Source organism: Diadema setosum, chromosome 7, assembly GCF_964275005.1.
Source record: "Diadema setosum chromosome 7, eeDiaSeto1, whole genome shotgun sequence".
NCBI classification, from domain to species: domain Eukaryota; kingdom Metazoa; phylum Echinodermata; class Echinoidea; order Diadematoida; family Diadematidae; genus Diadema; species Diadema setosum.
Window position 1 is genome coordinate 25,979,828 of NC_092691.1, and position 22,348 is coordinate 26,002,175.

General features: G+C 38.7%; 2 protein-coding genes across 2 annotated transcripts in view; both read right to left on the minus strand.

Moving 5' to 3' along the window:
• Positions 1–672: 672 nt before the first annotated feature.
• On the minus strand, positions 673–10,774 carry LOC140230488 (cytochrome c oxidase subunit 5A, mitochondrial-like). The gene is made up of 4 exons (XM_072310643.1): positions 10,589–10,774; positions 3,702–3,940; positions 3,085–3,216; positions 673–1,237 (listed from the first exon to the last, which is right to left on the minus strand). The coding sequence occupies exons 1-3, from the start codon at positions 10,665–10,667 to the stop codon at positions 3,085–3,087; spliced, it is 450 nt and encodes a 149-aa protein (XP_072166744.1). The 5' UTR covers positions 10,668–10,774; the 3' UTR covers positions 673–1,237.
• A 1,578-nt stretch (positions 10,775–12,352) lies between these two features.
• LOC140231031 (E3 ubiquitin-protein ligase arih1-like) overlaps positions 12,353–22,348 on the minus strand; it is a 76,840-nt gene continuing 66,844 nt past the window's right edge. The window contains exons 12-14 of the mRNA XM_072311184.1: positions 21,990–22,166; positions 21,252–21,364; positions 12,353–19,577 (exon numbers count right to left, since the gene is read on the minus strand). Coding sequence (XP_072167285.1) covers positions 19,493–19,577; positions 21,252–21,364; positions 21,990–22,166 — 375 coding nt within the window. The 3' untranslated portion in view covers positions 12,353–19,492. The remainder of the gene's footprint in view (positions 19,578–21,251; positions 21,365–21,989; positions 22,167–22,348) is intronic.

Below are 22,348 nucleotides of genomic sequence, written 5' to 3' on the forward strand. Positions count from 1 at the left end.
GCTGTGCAATTACACATTTTCCCTACTTGTCAAAACCTTACTCCATTTGTTCTGTACTTTAATTTCAACTTACCCCTACAATGTAATTTTTGTCATTTTACTTGCCATGTCCAACCAGTAAATTTAGCAGTATCTGAAAATTTGCTGGTCCGACAGTGATTTTTACCGGTCTTGGACCGTCGGTCCAGTGCCAGTGTTCAGCGTTGGGTAAACACAGAATTAAAATAGGATACGTCTATTGTTTGCTGGAAGGACATGACTTTCTGTCTTGAAAAGAAAACTTACAAATATCTTGGAACAGGTTCTTGAATAATCTGTTTCTTCTGAGATCAATATGGGAGACTAGCTGTTCGGTACTTGTGCAGAGTACTGATCAAGAGTATTCACGGGCACTTGACCACAGAGCCTACATAATGGAGGCGAACGATGTAGTTGTGTTGTGCCCTATAATAATGTACATGCTGTAATTACATTAACTTTGGACATCACACGTACTTCCATAATATCGCCAAAATTATACTGATTCTTCTTTTACTGATTTTTCAATACAATGCCTGGTGACTCTCTCTCCCTGATACATTCTTCCTAATAAATCCTTCATGCTACTATTTCATGTACCAAATTATCCCTTCATAACTTGAACCAATATGAAATAAGACATCAGCGGCACTGTTTATTTTTCACACATTTATTTCAATGTATTTTCTGACGGCAACAATTTCTTGCAGTATCTGACACATCAGTCTTCACAAGAAAAGAGCAAACATTTATACAGAGAAACAGATCAAATCAAGTTCAGTTCATCACTACACAAACAAACCGAAATATGTGCATTTCTTGACTCTCGGATTTAAAACTTTGGATAATTTACAACCGTACATGGTTGTTCCCCATGCCTCTTCAGTCTGTTTTGTGACACAGAATCTGTTTGGTATACTTGCAGTCTGCAGTGTTGTAACTCAAAGTTGCACACATATATTTCCTTTTACAATTTCATAAATATCTATTCCCGCTTTCCATCAAATTTGAAAGATTCAACTCCCTGCACAATCACTTTGTCAGGAATTGCCTGGAATCAATTTCTGCTGTACAATACAAGAATAATTATGCTTGGATTGTAATCTTGTATACATAAAACACACTGTGAATTCTATTTCACTATGAAACACATCTCAAATAATCTTGCCGGAGCTGCAAGTCCTGAGAGATATCAGCAACATTGAAGCTCGGTGGGTATCTGTGGGGAAGGTGGAGGAAAGAGAGAAACGGTCAGAAAGAAATAGGAAGGAAGAGTGGGAGAGGAGAGTTGTTTAGACTCTCTTTATCACTGAACAATTCTCATGTTAACAGATAAAGGGTGACAAGTTGGCATCAGCACTTCGGCAGAAATCGAGGATGACAGGGCAAAAGGCACTTTAAAAAAGCACCAGGTTACACAAATCTTCTATTCTTCTTGTGTCAGAGATCTGCATTGTGAATACTGGAGGGCATCGTTTTTGTAATATGAAAATAACAAAAAAAGGACAAGTCCACCTTCATATACATGTGGATTGAGTGAATGCAGCAATATTTGTAGAACACATCAGTGAAAGTTTGGGGAAAATCGGACAATCCGTTCAAAAGTTATGAATTTTTTAAGTATCTGCACAGTCACTGCTGGATGTCAAGACTACTAGAGTGTATGATGTTACATGCGTACAACGATATAAGGAAAATATAAAGAGAATTTCAAAAAATTTTACTTTTTGAGAAAAGTGCATATTTCCTTGACTCGTCACTGACGTAAGTTAGAGGTGCATAGTCCCAGTAGTGTAGAGGGCGCTGTTGATACTGCCGATCACCGTTAGCATTGATACGAAAATTACCGAAGTTGAGCTGTCATCAAGAGTAAAGTGCGTAGGTGTTGCTAAGTAACGTTGCCTTCGTTGTCTTCTCTGTGCATTGCACAGTCTGTAGTAATGCCAGGGTGCATGCATTATGAGCTTGTTATTATAACATCACAAAAGAAGTTTGCTAAAGCTGTCATCCCCCTCAGCCGAATCATGAGCCAAACTGTGATCGGACCACTGACTACAGTGAATCGGACTTCTTTGGACTCGGGGAAGTGGCCCACAGCGTAAGCGCTAAAGAGGAGTCGATAGCGTAGGTCTCTATAGGAAACTTGCGCCGTGCGCCCGCGTACGCATTTGACTAAACCACTGGGACCATGTACCTTTAAGGGTAATATTATTCCCCCTTGCCTTCGGAAAGAGGGAAGTCAAGTGTTCTTTTATTATGTGAGTAAAGTGAAAAAATCTGGTATTTTCCTTATACTTTCTTTATATCGTTGTACACATGTGACATCACAAACTGTAGTAGCCTTCTCATCCAGCAGTGACTAAGCAGAAACTTTAAGAATTCATAACTTTTGAACGGATTGTCAGATTTTCCTCAAACTTTTGCTGATGTGTTCTATTAATATTGCTGCATTCACTCAATCCACAAGTCTATGAAGGTGAACTTGTCCTTTAATCTTGGGATGATGATGTTACTACAATGTATCAACTAATGCAGGATGCCACAAGAAGTTTGAATTCTTTGCCCTCACTTCTCTTCTCACTTCCCTCAACACTACATGTATAAGAAATAAACACAACACATGATACACACAGAGCTTTTAGCAAAGAGATTTTTGAAGAGTACTGGCGTAAAGGAGAGAAATTACTAGTACTCTTGCTCTCCACAGATACTACAATACACACTTGCATCCAACTTTATAAAATCAATTGAAGGAATTACGGAATTTTGACAAGGACGGTTACTTGAGAGACCCCGAGCAATTTCATTATTAACTGTTGTTGAGAGAATACAGAATAAACACACACAAAAAGAAGTCAAATTCAAAATAACGGTCACAAAATACTCATGTACCCATAACTTACTCACTAGAATGCATGTTTTCATGGTGATACAATTCAATACTGCAGTACATTATTGCTTGTTTTCTTCCGTTACTTTGTCCTTTAGTTATGTTTTGAACAGCAAATGATCTTTTTGTTTAAATGAAGCATTTGAACACCTGTCTGATATTCATCAGCTCCTTACCTATAGAATCTTGTCTTCCTCTGGTTTGTCAAGGCCCAACTCTTCTGGCGTGCTGATGCCTAGCTCCTTGAGTGTGGGTGCGATCTCCTGCAAGACGTATGGATAGATGTTTTTGTGGCCTCCAGCTTTGTCCTGTGAAATAATGAAGCAGGACATTAGAAAACAACATGCTATGTATGGTTTCCCACTTTCAAACTTCAAACTTAAAGGTAAGCAGCCAAAGTAATGAACATACAATTGCCTTCTTGTCTTTAAATACTCAAGTGAGAGTTTGTTAATGGCAACCTGCATTGGAAATTGTTAAATTACTGTAAGAGATGAACTTGCAGAGGTGAACACATCATTTTCAGGTATTTGAAAGCCAAATCACTGTGTACACACCAAACCTAGAGGCATGAATATTGAAACTTCACATATGAATAAGCATACTTTGCCATTAAACATCTACAATTCTATTCTAAATCAAATAAACTGGCACTGTCATTAACGATCATGTTGTCTTTACCTTTATTGCCTATAAGTTATTAGTCCACAAGACACTACATAAAAAAATAATTTCTCGTCTCTTTCTGCAATGGCTTTGCTGTGGCCAGCGTCACAGCACAGAGTAAACCAACCTTGACTGCTTCAAGGATACGGATTGCCATGGCGTGGTCATTCAGTCGGCGACACGCCCTCAGGGCGGCTGCCACGATCTTTGGTTCTGGCACTAAGTCATGACCATGGAGCTCATTGAGACCCCGGCGCAGTTCCCAGTCATCGATGTCTGCTCGTTCAAAGTAGGCCTCCCATCTGGCATCAAACTGTTCGTCGGTTTCTTCAACTTTGGCAGAGTAACCCCTGACTTGTGTGGCAGCTGCAAAATAATACATTTCAATAAATTGAAGTAGATAGGGAAATATACAAAATATCTTGTTTTGAAATTTGCAGGGATGGTATCGCACAAGTGAAGGAAAAATATTGGGGCAGTTCATGATTTTGTTTATAGTGCAGCCTTCCTCCATACATATATCCTGTATATGCGTAAAAAAAAAGAAAAAAGAAAATCTGATGTGAACTGTAAAATACTAAGTTAAGATCATTTGTTAATTGTGTCATTATCAAGTTTTCCTGTGAGTTTCAACCAAATCCATTTACAACATTTTGAGTTATTTTGAATTTGCAAACAGACAGACAGATGTATCAATGCTGACAAAAACATAACCTCCTTTAGTATCCTTGGCGAAGTTTTTTTTTTTTTTTTTTTTTTTTTTTCTTTGCATCCACAAGAATCTAAAGTGACCAGACTAGTGAGTGTAGTGACCTCTGGCATCTCAAGGGCTTTTTACACTTGTGAATTTTTGCTTAGTCCCGTACCAACGGTGGGGCTAAGGGGGGGGGGGGGGGGCCTTAGCCCCACCGTTGGTACGGGACTATCCTTAGCCCACTTTCTGTTTACACTCGTTTTTGCCAAAGTGGGCTAGCCCTACCGATAATCCCGTACTATCTGGCCCTGCAAAATGGCAGGGTTAGCACCGCAATTGCGGTGCCAAGCAAGTGAGTGTAAACAGAACGAAAAAATAATCCGGGGCTAAGCGACGGAGACGAAGTCCGACCCCCACTGACCAATCAGAAACGAGGTAATCAAGTGCTGCCGGTGCGTGCGTGTACGTGTACAGTGCACAGCATAATCATGAATATTCATGTGGTTTGGAAAGTCTGGGGCTAAGAAATACGAGTGTAAAAAGGTCAGTTTTCTCCTTAGCCCCGGACAAGAGATAGTACGGGACTAATTGGCCAGTGTAAAAAGCTGAAAAAATTGGTACGGGACTAATGATAGTCCTTGGTCAGAGAAAGTCCGGGTTAAGAAACACAAGTGTAAAAAGGGCTTTGGAGTCTTGCCATGCCTCGGCTCTAGACTACTAATAAATGTCAGCAGTCGATCCCATCTACACAGCTCTATGGAAGTGGGGTAGGATACAAATTTTGAAATATTATTTGCTGTATTCGCTGGTGATGAGGCTGCACTATTTGTAACAAAAATAAAGTAGTAAAGTTGGGGTGAGGCCTATACGCCAGCACAAGCAAATTATTGTCTTCTAAGAGAATCACCTGCCTAACCAACACACATAATCATGTATGGGACTATGCAATGTGCCAATGAGTAATGCGATATCAACCACTGAATTAATCAATCTTAACAACAATTCTATGTTCTGCAATCAAGTGACAATATTTTTTTTTTTTTCATTACCTACTTACAAATGTCACTGATGCCAATTCTTATCTGATGACATTAAAAAACTAGAAATGTCGCTTCGGCGACTGGTGTATGCCTCCGCCATAATGCATGGTTCTCCTAATAGGTCTATAGTACAATGTCTTGACAATGTGTGATGAAAGTTTCACACAATTGGCAAAATATTAAAATGACAGGTTTGCCACAAATGTGCTGAATGTTCACTTTCCTAGAACTAGGTTTAATTGGATGAATGATTAAAACGTCAGAGTTCAGGTATTTGGGGGAACTGATGATTTTTACTTGACTTTTGACCCTTTTATAAGTTTATGCATTGAGTAATTTTCAAGGTATTGAGAAAAAGTATAATTTCAGTATCAAATGGTAAAATAGTATTATCTAAACCTGGCCTTTGACCTTTGACCTCACAGTTCCAAAGAGAATCACTGTTAGGTAGAACATGCATAAATATGTAAGTTTCATGTACCTTGAGTTACTTTTGAGATATGGAGGAAGAAGTGCAATTTAGCACTTTCACTTGACCTTTGACCTTTTACCTTTTGGCAAGAAACTTCCCACATAATATATATTGGGTTATACATGCATACATCAAGTTAAAAAAAAAAAATCCTTCAGGCATTGCATAAATATAAGGAAAGCAGTGATATTTTGAGGAGTTGACCTTGACCTTTGACCCCTTGACCTCTGACCCATGACCCCCAACTTCCCTAGATAATCACTGCCCATCGGTACATGCATATATACTAAGTTCCATGAAGATACCTTGAACCATTTGCGAGATATGGAGAAAAACATGAAATTTCAACCTTTTTTTCACAAAATAACCTGTGACCTTTGACCTTTGACCCTGTGACCCTAAAATCCAAACAAAGTATCATCCCCCAGGATATACCCTCATACCAAGTTTGATGCAAAACCACCTCACGGTTCTTGAGATATCGACAAAAACAAAATGGGATGGACGTACGGACGTACGGACGGACGGACGACCCGAAAACATAATGCCTCCAGCCACTTCGTTGGCGGAGGCATAAAAAAAGTCTCAAAAAGAAAGAACAGCAATTGCAAGTTGATGTGCATAGCCCAATTGGTGATTGCAATCCTGCACATATCACACAATAGCACAATCCAGCCACTACCTCATGCAATACTTGGCTATTGAATACTGTATACGCCGAATAATTCCTGACATTTTTATTTTCGCGAATTTCGCGAGTCAGGTGCTATTCGCGAATTTAAAGACACATGCTCAGTCATTCTTCACATTAGGGTCCTACACACAGAAATGTCATTCAAAATCCTGACACACGGTTTGCAGCAGTGGGAAAAACTTAAGATGAAACAAACATGAAAAAGTATTGTTGGGAAACTTCTGGAAACATGTTGAAATAACAAGGTTTCCTTATAAAAATAATGTAGAAAAGTAATGAAGCTTTTGATAAGAACAAATCCCTCAGATTTATTTTTTTCCCCTGCTTTTCATCACCAAAATTGGGATGCGGGCGGCTTATCCGCTGTTGCGGCCATATCACTGGTGAATACGGTAGAAGTAATAGAACCTCTGTTAGACATCTTTTTTAGTGATGAACAATGTGTGTGTGGTATATTGTTCTTGTACTGCAGGTACACACTCAACAGCAAAACCTTCTTCCGACTCAAAGTCAGAGGAAACCTACATACTTGTATACGTACATAAGAAACGAAAGTTGTACATTGCAATTCGGAGGTTTTATTTGAAGCTGTTCACTTGGAAATTGGGCGAGTCATTGAGTAAGTACCGGTAACTGTTTTACAAAACTCAGCAGTCGGTATTTACATGAATATCATAATATACTGTATGTGTACAATATTAGCAGGGATATATGATGTGGCTCACCCCTCTGTATGCAGTTTAATACAAGAGGGTGCCTTTGTCAATCAAACACAGGAAAAACAGAAAAGAAAAAAAAATCAGTGCTGAGAGCAATCACCCTCTTTGCAGATTATTCATAGGCTGCCTTATTTATACAGTGGCAGCCTCAGAAGTCGAGTGAGTATCAGGCGGTGCGCGGTGTCTGTTGACAAACCCGAGAGAGAGAGAATTTGTCATGTCCCCTGGCTTAAAATACTAGGAATTGCCATGTCCACCATAATATTGCAGCCGGACACTTTGGCGAGTGGGGGCTCGCAAAATTACAGTTTGCTGACATAATATTACATGATAAGGAAAGTGATCGAGGACAAAGCGAAACAAGCAGAGATGGTTAGTGACCCAGAGAAAGAGTAAGAGAGTGAGGGAGAGAGCGATGGAGAGAAACAGAGAAAAGTTGAGCTGCTACACTAATTAGCGCTAGTGTACTTTTGCACCTCCTCGTCAAATCATTTTGAAACATGCACAAACTCACCATAATTATTCAGTAACCTAAACAAATTGCCTCTGAGTATCTCCAAAGTCGAATAGAAGTTAATTTTTAACACTTTTACAAGTGTCAGAAAATCTTGGTGATCACTTGACATTCTGCTCTGTACACAAGCAATCAGAACAGTACCAATATGCTCATCATTTGACCTGAATGTAGCAATCACAGTGGCTTTTTCTATGGTGTCTTTGAAAAGCTTACAATATTTTTCCCTTTTCGTCAGCCTAGTCTTGCGGTAGTGGTTGTAGCTTCTATACAAAACAGTTGAGCGTGCATGCGTGCAGCCTCTTATCTTGCTCTTTCTTTTCTATCTTTTCTTCTTCACTTTCAGGTACTCCTAACTTTCCCTTTACTTCCTATTAATCATTTCTTTGTGGGTCTCCTCTTGTCTAACTTTCTCAATTTCCTATGCAACCTTACTTTCTGCCTATTATTCATTGTTTCCTTCATGGGTTATCTTTTCTTCCATCTACCTTTCCTTTTTTACTCTCCCATATCCTTATGTTTCATTCTGATGTACAATATCCTTTTCCTTATATCCTTTTCAACCTAAATAATTCTTTCATTCCTTCCTGTTCATCTTTGCTTTCATCCAGTTTTGGATTCATCTCTAATTTTATTATTGTACTTAGTGCTTTTCGTTTCCAATCTTTAATTCTCTTTCTGCTTTTCTTTCCAAACATATCCATCTTTCCCTTGCTTTCCTTTATAAAGAAAGTTTCTTGTCTTTCTTTCCTTCCATTATTTTTTGTTTTTAATAAATTTTAAGTGTACTTTCTATTTAGTAAACCTTTTGTTTCATTTTTTCCTGGTTTACCTTTTTAGTATCTTTTCATTCATTTCCTGGTCCCTCTTTTCTTATTCTTCCTCTTCATATTCTTTCATCCTTGTCGTATAACCACATTTTTCACAATCCAGATTTGATTCACACATGCACCCTCACACACGCCAACACCCACACACACACATACACACACAGCATGAACGACAACCCAAATCAATCGCTACTCAAACTGCAAGACTAGGTACAAGCTGAATAAAGGCGGTAAAACAGTTTTATTTTTTTTTTAAAGATACCATACAAGAACTTGCTGTGATATCGATTGCTTTGAACTTGAAGTATGAGATCGCTACATTTAAATTGCTGTACTCGCTACTGTGCCGTGAACTTATTTTTGGATACCATGCTGCGCCATCTGCTCCTGTGCACTGTGCAACGCAATTATTGCAGAGCAAACTAGCTGCGAGTGTGATTGACATATTATGACAAATGTAAAAGTGTCATAATGGCAAAAATTCCATTTCTATAGTATTGGACTTCGGTCTCTCAGATGCGAATATTCATTCATGTTTGTTGGATATTTTTAGAGTGACTTTGTGCATGTTTTGAGATCAATTGACGAGGAGGTGCAAAAGTACACTGTGTCTGTGACTTAATTAGCATCCACTAACAGATGACCAATTTTTTCTACAGTATGATGATTGATCAGGGTATAGTGGTTTTTAGCCCGACCAGACACTGTTACGCTATGCGAAAACAGCGTCTGACACGCACGGCATGCAGCCTCGAAGTGAGGAACCTCAACACAACTACAAAACTTAGGAACATGTATACTTTTCTCCTTTAAACAGAATACTTTACTCACGTTAAATGCTACAGAAGAATAGTTCGCCACACTGGGTCCATGGAGACCACTTGCGATAAGTCCGTGGAACAAATAAATGACACTTTCTGGCGCAATTCCTGACCGCCGGGCTTCGTCGTTGCAGGATTCAAAATGGCGCCTTGACTTATGCGCATGCGTGACCGGATGTGCTCCAGAGCGAGCGCGTGTGCGTTGAAAGTGTCGAACAAACCTTGGCGTCTGCGACACAATAACCCAGTACAGTTTATAGCTGTATACCTTATACTAGTAACCGTGCGTACGCTGCTTGAAAGGGCATTCACATCACGTGACCACCCGATATCTGAGCTTGGCCTGGCGTGAAAGATTGTGTACGGTGTGGACATGCTGGATATGATGATCAATTTCGGTAAGTTTCATTACGTACATTTGAATATATATAGCATCAGATGTAGAGTAAATATTGAAGAGTATACTCGATGAGTTTGAGGTGACAAAAATGATCGTAAGTATCAAAAGTCAAAGCTATCGTGTACGATTACGTCGCCTCTCCTAGTGATTGGTGGTCGCGCGCGTACAGCCCTGTCGCGACGTACCATGTACAGCGACTGGGCTGTGTATAGTTAAGTGGTTTTATGTGTTGTAATATTAAGTTAGATCCTAGAGTTAGACCTAACGATAATGTTACATTAAGAATCAACTGTTCGTACGTATCTAGAGGGTCTAGAGTAACCAATGCAATACTATTATATAGGCCTACTACACCAGATCTAGGCCTACATCTACACTAGTCTTTTGACAGAAAAAATCTGTCTGTCTGTCTCAGTGACATGGTGAGAGTCATGATGGTCTGGAGGAATCTTTGGCAATCCTGGGACTGCACCTGGGCTTATGAGTTCAATAGCAATATTCATAATAAATTCAAGTAAGTAGGTCTAACCCTCTAGGCTACTTTCATTAAGATCATATATTCATAAGACTAAAAGATAGAAATCTACATTGATTTGATTGAAAAACGATCGACCGACACCCGCCCCGGCGAACGACCGTCTCAACAAATTCCACTACACAAAAATCTACATGCTGGGACCATTGTTGCTCTGACTGCGCGAGTCTCATTGCCACCGCACGCCGCTGCGAAATGTGCAGTACGCTACTTTCGGAGGCCAATGGAAGATTCCGGCTACCGGCATTTTTTGATGCAGAACATGTAAAACAATCCCCATTTTTCGTCAACTTACCGAGAGGTTGGTGCATCTGCTTCGGTAGCACTGCAGATCTTGCTGCGCCAGCTATTCTGCATGTGATTTGACGAAACATAGTTGCAGAAAACAATGAAACAGGGTCACTAAAACCGACGGCAATTTTATGCTGGCACCGACGTGCAAACAGATTTTCTGGACATGGAAGAACACAACCTTTGACCTCACCTATAATCCACGGTTCTTTGATCGATATCAAACAACTAATGATCGATAGTGTTTCAAGTGTGATCGAGCCCTTTAGTTAGAGGAGGTAGAAGAAATGGGACAAGAATGAGAAGTAAATAAGACATTCTTGTATTTTATTTAGGTAGAAGAATCTGCAGCATGCAACGTAGTCATGGCTTAAGAATAGTAATGCAGCGACAATTATCACAAAGTTGTGAAGGGAGGGGATTATGTGGTGTAAGTCTTGTTACCCGAGTGAGCTGGTTATAACAGAGATATGAGAATATCCCTAATGAAGAAAAAAAAAATTACCACCAAAAACTCAAAACAAAACTTTTTCAAGGTAGATTGATTTGATCAATGAAATCATTATGAACATTAACTAATGCTGATGTTTGGGTAGGTCTATGTTCTGCAGTACCCGTCTCATACTGGTGTATTCAAATTTATACACCTCGTATTAAAGGCATAATTTACCATTTGCAGATGAAAGCATTAGTGCTTTAAAATAATTCTAAAATGTGAGTTAGGGATAGAAACAACCACTGTCAAAATTTGAATCCGTATAATGGATGTTAAGTGTTGTTAAATACACAAAATGTGAACAATAGTTATAATAAAAATGTTTCCAGACTAAACCGTATACAGTTACGGTTTACTGAGAAAAATCCTGATATCTCCTTATATTTTAGGTTTTATGGCAAATATTTCATATGGTAGGATGTTTTATGATACAACAGACCTACACATATGCATTAAATGTGATATCTTGAACATTTTTGAAATCACTGCTCCCAAAGGTAAACTGGACCTTTAATTAATTCATTCTTGGCAGTACTTATAAAGTTAAAGCACATGCTTAAGACTGCCTGACTTCCCCTTCTCTCCCTCCTTCTTTTTATTGTTGTTAGTTGTTACTATTTAGTAGCAAGTACTATAGGCGTAGTGGTTTCATTATCATCACCACCATCATCACCATCATCACCATCATCACCATCATCACCACCATCATCACCATCATCGCCATCATCAGCCCATCATCACCACCATCTCCACCATCATCACCATCATCATTTTACATTTCTTCTTCTTGAAACTGGGTTTCCAAAATGAGACAAAACCACAAACCAATATGCAGATCATATGAACTGTAGATCTCATCGCCTTCTGTCTCATTGGTTTGCACTTTAAAAATATTGTAAAAAGCTAATTAAAATAATGCATCACATGCATGCAAACTAAGACCAGGTACTCATATTATCTAACCTACTCTCCCACTGGGTTCCATTAAAATGAAAAATGATTAAAAAATCCCTCTGTAGTTAATGATACAGCAAGTCATCCTTCACTTAGAAATGTCTGCATTGATATGTTCGTTACTACAACTGCTTTTACATGTTCTTTTTTAAAATGACATTTGATTTCATATCACATCTTGATAACATTTAGTTTAAATAAAACAATGTTGTTTATTGTTTAAAAAGTAATACTTTCACTACATCCAAGCTGGCTGACAGCTACAATGCAATCACACATGGGTCTACAAAGAAATAACTCACAACACAACACAAATGATCGGTTGAAATGTCTAAGTTTCATTTTTATTACAATGCATGAATCTGCAACGTGGTTTATCTTGCAAAACACATGTGCACACACGCACGCAACACAAATTTGGTAGTAAACAGAGCCCATAAACGTATGCACACACTAGAAGTCTATTATTTGCTAAGATTGGCTATCTCTACAGCTGGTGATTTATACATTTGTTTTCCTCTCTTTTCTTTTAACAGCATCTTGCAGGCAAGTGGAAAACTCTGCCAAATAACTCAACTCATGCAGGTAATTTCCCCTAACAGATTTTTCACTGTAGTCTAACTGCTACGTCAGTGATGAAAACATGTCTGAAACACAGGCTAACCTGATCCTATAGAGACAAAAATGACACGACAGTAAAACTTTGGCCTGTTGCGTACATGTGACCTCGCTTTCTACATAAACAATTATCTCACACAACTCCTTTTGGAACACGGCTTCCACAAAACATTCCAAAGTCATTGGTCAATATGTTCACTGCCTTCCAATCACCACAGGGTCACACACTTAAAAAAAAAAGAAAAAAGGTATGTGTAAATTTCTGCGATACACAGGAAATCCAAAGACATTCAGTTCTTCAGACAGCAAAACTGGCATGAGATATGACATAAAAGAAAAAAAAACCCATAAACATTTCAGATTTCATCAATTGAATTCAAAATGTGAAATAGGACTAACTTGGTTTTCTATCTACCAGTAAGTATGCAGACAAAGGATGTACAGTTGTACAGTTGTAGGATGGCAGTTAGTCTCACATACTGAATATCATCACTTGAAGAGCACGGTGCTAATATCTTTCTGGTTCCACGCTAATTACACATTTACCTAAAACGTGTCAAACTATCTGGAATTACTTTTCAGAAGACCACTAATTACGGTTGACAGAACTAATGACAAAACATACATCCTGACTCAAGAAACAATCACTATGACCGGCTGACCAATGGAAAAATGCCATCATTACTTGCGTTATAATCAGCAGAGAGTGCCGCACAAAGTCACTTTGTGTTTAGAAGAGAAAGCAACAGCACAGGACACTGGTCTTCACCTTTAAATGTTGGTCACATTCAATTTTCTGTCCCCATACATCCTTCAATTTTTGGTGTCTGAGCAATTCAGTCAGTGAAACCATTCACATACTGACTTAACTGTTGGTTAATCGGAATAGCAGTTATAATATTTATATTTACTCCTTTCGAATGAACTGCTATGACGTGACCAAAGAGAAACGGGTTACCATTCATTAGAATGCAATAATATTCATGAAACCACAAAATGATCAAGATGGACCCCTTCTTCACACTTTAGAAACTTTAGTGTACCCACCACTTGTGCTTTCTTGTCTTTCTCTCATAAAAAAACAACTAACTGCTTGCTGCAATACAGCATCCAGTGTTGCTAGCCACAAGTACTAGTAGCTAGTAGCAAAGCATACAATTCAAGTGTGCACAGCTTTGATGTGCGCAAATGAACAATGCGAAGCATGAAATACAACGGGGGCAATGATTTCTTTCAAGAAATATAAGAAATATTTTGTGGTTGACTGACCAATCAGATTACAGAATTCACCATCACTAAAAGGTAACAGTACAAAGCGGGTCTCTCAATGTAGTCTCTTTCCAAGATTCCAGAAGTATAACAGTACATATATCCTTGCACTGCACTATACAGAGTACAATATTTGTCTGTGCCATAATCGAGTGGGAAGGATACAGGGCCTGTCTGCCTCTAAAGCAATGTATTCATTCTTGTCTGTGGATGAAGGGGGCATCACTGGTAGGGTATGAACCATATAATGCTCACATGCATGTGATATTGTCACAGGAAACACACAATAAATCAATCTTTTATTTTTTCCCGGCTGAAAATTTCCCTCTATATTCCCTCTACACTTCAATTACACAATATATTTTCCCCATGTAGCATACGCAGCAAATAGACAATGAGAAGTTCAAGTTTGTGCAGAAAGGAGAGATAGGCCCAATACCATTGGTGCACTTTTTATGATGATCATTTGAAATCTTGTTGTGACAACAACAAAAAAATTGATCTAAATAGTTGTTCGTTTTGCATGTTTATTAAACATTTTGATTAATAATGTACGCATGATATATTCTGTACCAGTTTTATTGAAATAGCTTGCAAACCTGTGTAAAGTTTCAGTTATCCTTCCAAAGGATGCATGAAATCGTAATTTTGCATCTATTTATCTCCTCCCCCCCCCAAGAGTTATTTAGGTACCTTCATAACAAGCAGCGAGTATATGAACTGGAATCACCCTTGACTTATGCTCAAATATTAAAGATGCAGCAATCAACACCCAGAACCCATGAAGCTTTGGCCAAAATGTACCAAGATTGTATAAATCAAATCCATGGTAAAAATTTAGTCAATGGACTATTAAAAGCAGGAGTGAAATGAGCGTACCTCCCTAATGTACCTGTGCACATGCATTCATAATTGGACCTCTCGTTTGCACATTACATGCATATTCAGCATAATAATGTGGTAAAAATTTTGCCTCGTGCATAGACTGGACTTGGACTACCTTTGCAAAGTGGGACCTTCCAGTTTGACATTCACCTCCTGTGAATGGAAGAACAGTGATAAGAGGCAGAAATAATATGGCACATTTGTTTAATGCTCTGATTATCCTGTACAGTGTTTCATCCCTGATTAGGAACACATGACATGAGAGAATATGCACATTTATTTGACAACATGCACAGTTTACCAGGAACTTGTCTTTATTTCCACCTCCCCCATTTTCTTTTATCTTTTTTTTTTTTTTTTTTTTCAGTACCAGTTCAGTGGCAAAGAATACAGATACTTTGTGGAGAATTCAGCTCTTCATTTTACACAGTTATTTCAGATCACATTTGCATCCAAAAGTTCGCATCTATATGTTTGTTTCTGATTTTAGTGCTGAGAGTAAACGCAGGACACATTTGAATGGATGTGTGTGTATACATGTGGATGTGTCTATACATGTACATGCATTTGTCAAAGTCTGTCCATGTTTTGCTACTTTTCTTCCTTCCCACTCTCCGTCTCTTTCTCTCTCTCTCTACAAGAATGCCTACATGAAGACATGAAGAGTTCTCTGATATGGGAAAGATGAGTTCAAGGCATTGAAAAATAAAGCAACAACACAATCTTCATATCTGTTCCTTTCAAGTCTGTATTAAATCAGAAAACTCTTAAATCTCCCAAGATTTTGATATTATAAAATGGGCAACACATTTTTTACTCTCTTTTCTTCATTTCTAAAATTTAGAATGTTAACCATCTTCCCTTTCCAGCTCAGTGAAAAATGAAGATGAATGTTTGCTCATTAACAGACAAAGAATTAGGAATGAATCTACATGAGTAGTTGGAGAGCACAAAAGAGGAGACGAAACAGAACAGTGAAAGGTTACACCTACAGGTCTATTCTATTGTACAGGTGAAGAACTGAAGTTTGGCAGTCACCGTAATCGACCATCTGAATTTACCACACCTGCAAGCACCATCAAAATCCTTTTGTTACATTATCGTCTAGCTTTTGGGCAATTTACACAAAAATAATTACAAGTGTACCTTTGTCTCTTTCTGCAGCAATATATGCTAATAAAATCACGAGACCTCCTTTGATCCCCTTTGAGAGGAAAAAAGCAACGACTTCAAAACCTGCACACTAACTGACCATATAAGAAAATGGCTATTCCTCGGCTAACAATATGTACAATTCGGTGGATTCGCAACCAGGCGCAATGCCCACATCAAAGCTAAATATTGCAGTACATTGGGGATTAAAGTGAAAGTGTCTGCATAAGCCCTGCAACGTACGACCATCACAGCAGTCAGTGATATGTTTTACAGTGTTTGCTGAAGAGAAATATATTTGCCATGCTCCAAAATTTCTCTACTCTGAGGACAATATGCAGATACCGTATGATAATGGGTAAGGTGGGACTATGTTAGAAATGATTGTAAAATGCAGCAAAATCACTTTCAAACTTCCTTTCCTGACTCAAAAGCCATAAAAACCAAAGTTCCATTTCCTTTATTTGTCACGACACTGTCTAGAAGTCACATGCCACAGATATGTAACTTCAAATCACATATTGACGGTCAAGAAATGCCAATGAAAAGGGCAGTGGACTTCCTATTCCGTCAATACATCCATTTGTGAAACATGCCAGCTGATGTACAAGTTCTTCATCTCGGCTCCTCGCTGTGCATGCGTGTAAACACAATAGTGAATCCAGATTCTTTCTCCAGCTTGTGAACAGTGTAACACTGCAGCACTTTGACTCGCTGATAATTGCAAATCTGATAGCTATTCTTATTATTATCTGCAGAGACTACTCGCTGTTTTAAGATCTTGTGTCCATTCCTGTCGCCCACTGAGCATCTACCCACAGAGGGAAAAGACTTTTACAACAGCTCCGCCCCTGTGCCATACCGAGTCTACACAAATACCAGTCCACAGTAATTCTGCTGAGTACTACGACCAAGCTCCCTCACACAGCTTTGCCAGCACAACTTTGGACTACCTCCTACGAGACCAGTAAGGCCTTGCATACCCAATGGGTTTCACAAAGTGTTGCCTCATTCACATAGGAGATAAAATTCTTTGAAGCATACATGAAAAATGTTGTCATGTTCTCTCCAACATACCTATCAGCAGAAGCATAGGCATCAGAGCTGTGACAATCTATTCACCTGTGTTGACTATGCCTACTGTATGCTTGCAGAGTGCAGTCTCTTCACTTACATGTCCCCTAACATACGCTCCAGGTGCACCAACCACAACGATTGCAGTGCACAAAAGCAGCCACGATTCCCTTTCTCCAGGCTAACAAAAAGGTTTAAAAGTAGAGCCATTTGTCGAACATCACAAACAAAGTTACACAACAAACTTTTGTCACTACAGATTAGATGAATTATTGCAACTATGCCGAAGACATTATCTCAGCCTGTTTCATACATACAGTCAGTAGGTTTCTCTGTGAAAGGTAGCTCCACTAGTGAGGCACAAATCAGCTAGTACAGTACAAGACCTGGATCAGTGAAAGTGTCTCATTTTCTTATTAACAGATATCACAATCATTTGAGCCATGCAAACATGCATTGTGTCGTAAGCATAACAATGAGGTCTGCTTGTACGTAACTCTAGATTCATAATCAAGCTTTTCCCATGCCCAGTTTGTGAGACTGGTTCCCGTCATCAAGCGCATCTTGGGAAGGGTGCATCACATCCCATTCAGTCATACTACCTTAATAAGTTTAATATATTACATTCTACTTCCAAATTACTGTCTTCATTATAATCATCATCATTGTCACAATATAATCAAGATCATCATTACCATCACAATTATCATCATTTTCCTGTTGTTATTGTTACAGGGGAACCCTGTTAGAAAGAATACAGTTAAAAAAAGATTCAGATGTTGCAAGAAGCATTCCATTATTCAGACTTTTTAACACGCCTAACCATATGGCCTTATTTACGAAACACATAGAGAGATGCCGTGACTGCTTGGGTATTTAATGGTAGGGACAGTCACAATTTTCTGTGAAAAAGGAGAGAAAATAATGCTAACCTTCCACACACGAGTCAGAAAATTCTGCTACCATCACAAGAAACTGCCACAAGATGTACATTGCAAATGCCTGATTTCGTAACCATCCTTTGAGGATTCACCATGAGGCACAGATCTCGTACACATTGATTGCATGACCACAAATATGTGGTGTGTGTTTCCTGGGTGTTCACCACACATGGAGAGGCTGGAATGAGACACTGGCAGTGTACTGTACCAGGGTGCTAGCTTCACTACAGTAGCGTGGACAAGAGAGTGTGTCTACCATTATCAAGCACAGTTGTATGTGACCAGTCATTAATTTGGCTACAATCGGCGCATCACGGCATTGCTCAGATGTGAAAAAGAGCATGTGGACAGGCTGTGCCTTGCATCCCACGTGGAAGGCATACACACAGATTTTTGACAATGTAAAGTTGGTTGACTTAGATATGAGTTTCTCAAATGTGAGTAAATCCAATACACAAAATTACAAATTTTATGGGTAAGATACTACTTAGTAATAGGAAAACACGATAATTCCGCTTTTTCAAGTGGGGCTTACCATATAGCCATTGATTCCCAGTCCTCTATGTAGGCAAACACACCTCCATTCGATTAAAAAATATTTGGTTATAACAAGAAGTCATGCAGTCCCAAGTGTTTCTTTATACGGATTCCCTACTACACTGATACATGCACAAGTAATGCCATGAAATGTTTGTAGCGATCAATTCTTCTCTGATCTTATCACAAAACTGCATGACGATAAAGAAGATTTACATCCATTAGATCCAGGGAGATCTATAAAATGTGACTTCACTATTGGAAACACATCAGTATGTCTTTGCCTTGAGTTTGAAAGTGACATATCATGGAAAGATAATTCCCTCGTGCCATCCAGCTTTAAATGTAGTCACATTTCATACCCCTTCCCAAACTTCCCTACATTTTCTCTCTTCCCCCCCCCCCAATTTCATACAAGTATACTTGTTTACAAACACAGTCTATTCCCCATTCAGTCTTGCTAATGTTCTAGGATTATGCCAACCACATGTCCAATCCATTATCACAAAAACAGCAGTATAGGGCAGGTGTTTCACGACCTTATTTGTACATACATGAGAACACATCAAAAAAAGAAAATGTTGATCTTTTCACTGTTCATAAGTTTATATATGTATATATATTCATATATATATCATCATCATGATTCATAAATATGTGTCCATTCTGCCAAAATAAACACAGTCTTCCTTTTTTTTTCCTCTTTTGCTTCTAAGAATAATACAGACACAAATATTAAAACATTAGCATGAAACTTGATTAGAAACAAAAACATGAGAGGACAATATAAACAGGTAATTATCTAAATGAATAAGAGAAGGTGAGTGTTTAGGACAAAAACAAAACACTGTTTGGAAAGTTTAGATGGAAGTTATCAAAAGTTGTCATCTTCTTCTTCTTCTTCTTCTTTTCCTTTTTTTTTTTTGCTGCTTCTACTGTCTAGATTAGCCACCGGTGACTGCATCCTGCTCCTTCTTGTAGTTCATTGATCGTAGTACTCCCACAGGTCCTTTTCGTAGCCCTCGTGGACATGCGCTAGTAGCACTTTCCTCCGGCTCTCGCAGTACCTGCGTGACAAATGAAACAAGATGAAGAATTCTATCCTCATTTGTCTTGTACTGAGACAAGCATATGTTTTCTTTTTTTCTCTTCCACCCCTCCCCTCCCCTCCCCCCCCCCCCCCCCCCACTACCAGCAGCTACTCACCATTCTGCTTTGGATACATTGTAGTAAGCCCATTCAATTGCTATCAGGAAGACCTACATATGAATGTACATTACATTGCTAATACTTAAAAAAAAAATGTGACTGCCTGGCTCAAAAAACCCACAAATAGAAGGCCAAAATGATTTTTCACATTTCTACATAATTTGAAAGAGTAACCTTTACGCTTAAAATAGAATATAACTTGTTAAAATTGGCATATCCTAACCCATTCAAAAAGTAATTTATATAAGAGAAAGTGGGGAGGTGTGGTTTTATAGAAATGGGAGAAAAGAGGATTTTAAAGGGATGGTACAGTATTGGTGGAGATGAGAACTGGGCTTTAAACTTTTTGCGAGATACCAAGAAAGCATTTATGATATAGTACAGAGCATACCATTTTAAAAGGAATTCAAAGTTTATTTGATGAAAATCAGGTTTGGAATTACTGAAACATCCAAAAACAAAGTAAAACAAAGCAATCGTAATAAAGTGTGGGTCCCACACTTTATTAGAATCGCTCTTTTTTGGATATCTCAGCCATTTGAAAACCAATTTTCATCAAATAAACGTTGAATTTGTCATACATGCTCTTTCATATTTCATAACAGGTTTCTCATTATCTCACCAAAATATGTTAGAAACCTGAAATTAGGTCTCAACCAAAACTGTATGATCCCTTTAAGATTAGGGTCACTCAGGCATGCTGTGCAGAAGTATCACTCAAAATCACAGTGAAAGCAGCACATGTCTGAAAAAGTATGGTCCAGAAAAACTAATATCTAAACTGTGGTCTTGTCCTAAGCTGCCAAATTTTGACAGTAGGTAGACAAGAGATTATTCTCCAAGCTAACACAAACTTTACAAATTTGAGTTGATCAACACAAATGACTATTTTGGTCCTTTACAGAGAATCCTAATATCCAACTTTTTGTGGGTTTTGAGCTGGATGGTCACATACAATTTCTTCATTGCCCTGTATTGAATGCTAGTCTTCACTATATTTCCTTCTTTTTTTTTTTTTTTTTTTTTTTTTTTAAAGATGATTTCGGAAAGAATTACAGCTTTTGTGTCAAATTATTCTGCATCAGAATCGATGTAGCTATAATAGGCAATTTCAAAAAAAAAGAGATACAATGTAGTCGTACATTTTCTTCATATACAACCTTTTGTGAGAGTTGTAAGGTCATGACATCACGGCTCCATCTATAATGCAAGCGCAATTGTCACTGATATTGCTCTTTAGTGAAAAGGACAAATGAAACTGTACTGTTCCGTAGAACTTCTGTTTCAATGATAGTCCACACCCGTATTAAGTTCTTAATACATTTTATTCTTTTCATGTCAGTCGACTTCTTAAAAAGAAGGAGAATTTCCCTTTCAAAATCAAAGTGCTTAGAAACATTTTATAGAGCACTGTGAAATCCTGATATGTTACCCTGATACTAAGTACTGGTGATTCAGTGAGTCAGAAGTTCAGGGAAACAATGCTTGCTCATAGAAAATTTAAATAGAAGCACACACAGACTTCAACACACCTTGACTTATCCTGCACCTTCTGTTTGATCTCGGCTAGGGCGTCTGAGGTGATATCTCGTTCCAGGTACTCGGAGAGGGTTTCGGTGGCATTTTCCAAGTCCTTCTGATTCTCCTGTAGATGGATGAAATTGAGATGGGCAATCTCATAAACAGACAGTTTTTAAACAACAGACAGCTGCAGCTGTAATTTGCCCTGAAGCCTGTCATTAATCATGGCTTGGACTTTTTATAGCATGTCAGATATCAACAAAAGTGAATGCTAAAGATATCTTCATCTCCCCTCCCCCCTTCCCACCCCCAAATAAATCTAACAGACAACTCAATCTATGATTCAATAATAATATGCAAGAAACCGAGATAATTCATTAAGGCACAACAGAAAAACTGAACGAGAAGATTTTAACAGTTTCTAAAATCTGTGACATTCCTTGTTTGCAGCCATGTTCCTTTTCTTAAAGATAAAAAATACTGTGTCTAAAAAGAATTTTCTCCTTTTCACAATACATGTCATATCTGTTGTTCTTACTAAGTACAGTATTGCTTTCTCCCATTTACAGAACAATCAGCATTTTCACATCAAAGGACAAGGCAGCACTGAGCATCATTTTGGGTGAGGAATAACAATACTATCAACGGTAATGGAGAAACTATTAAGGTCCGCAATGGAAGAGTGCGGACTGACACCAGTACTGAGCATCAATGCTCCTACGAAGGCTCCGAGAAGCTGCCACGCCCACCTCAAAGATGAGGGACTGGTTGTTCTTCTTCAGGTAGAAGGCAAAGACGTAGGTGTACATCAGGGTGCTGCGGCACTGGCAGAGCACGTCGACAGCCTTCTTCAGGAACTGCACCTCGATCCACGACATGTTGTGCTGCTGCATCTCCTCCATCTTGCGCTTGATCTGGGCGTACAGCTGGGTGTGTGGGGGGTGGGGGGGGGGGTGGGGGAAGAAAATCGTACACGGGGAGAATGGTTTTAAGTGATGAGTTGCCAGGATGTAAGAGTGAGGGTGGTGTCCACATGTTAGCATGACTCACAAATCTCAGCAACAACATATTCAACCCCAACCGTACACACACACACACACACACACAC

Coding starts and splice junctions, on each gene's coding strand:
- LOC140230488 (XM_072310643.1), bottom strand. CDS start 10,667: ATGTTTCGTCAAATCACATGCAGAATAGCTGGCGCAGCAAGATCTGCA. Junction 3,941..10,588: donor GCAGATGCACCAACCTCTCG/GTAAGTTGACGA, acceptor ATTATTTTGCAG/CTGCCACACAAGTCAGGGGT. Junction 3,217..3,701: donor GTATCCTTGAAGCAGTCAAG/GTTGGTTTACTC, acceptor ATTATTTCACAG/GACAAAGCTGGAGGCCACAA.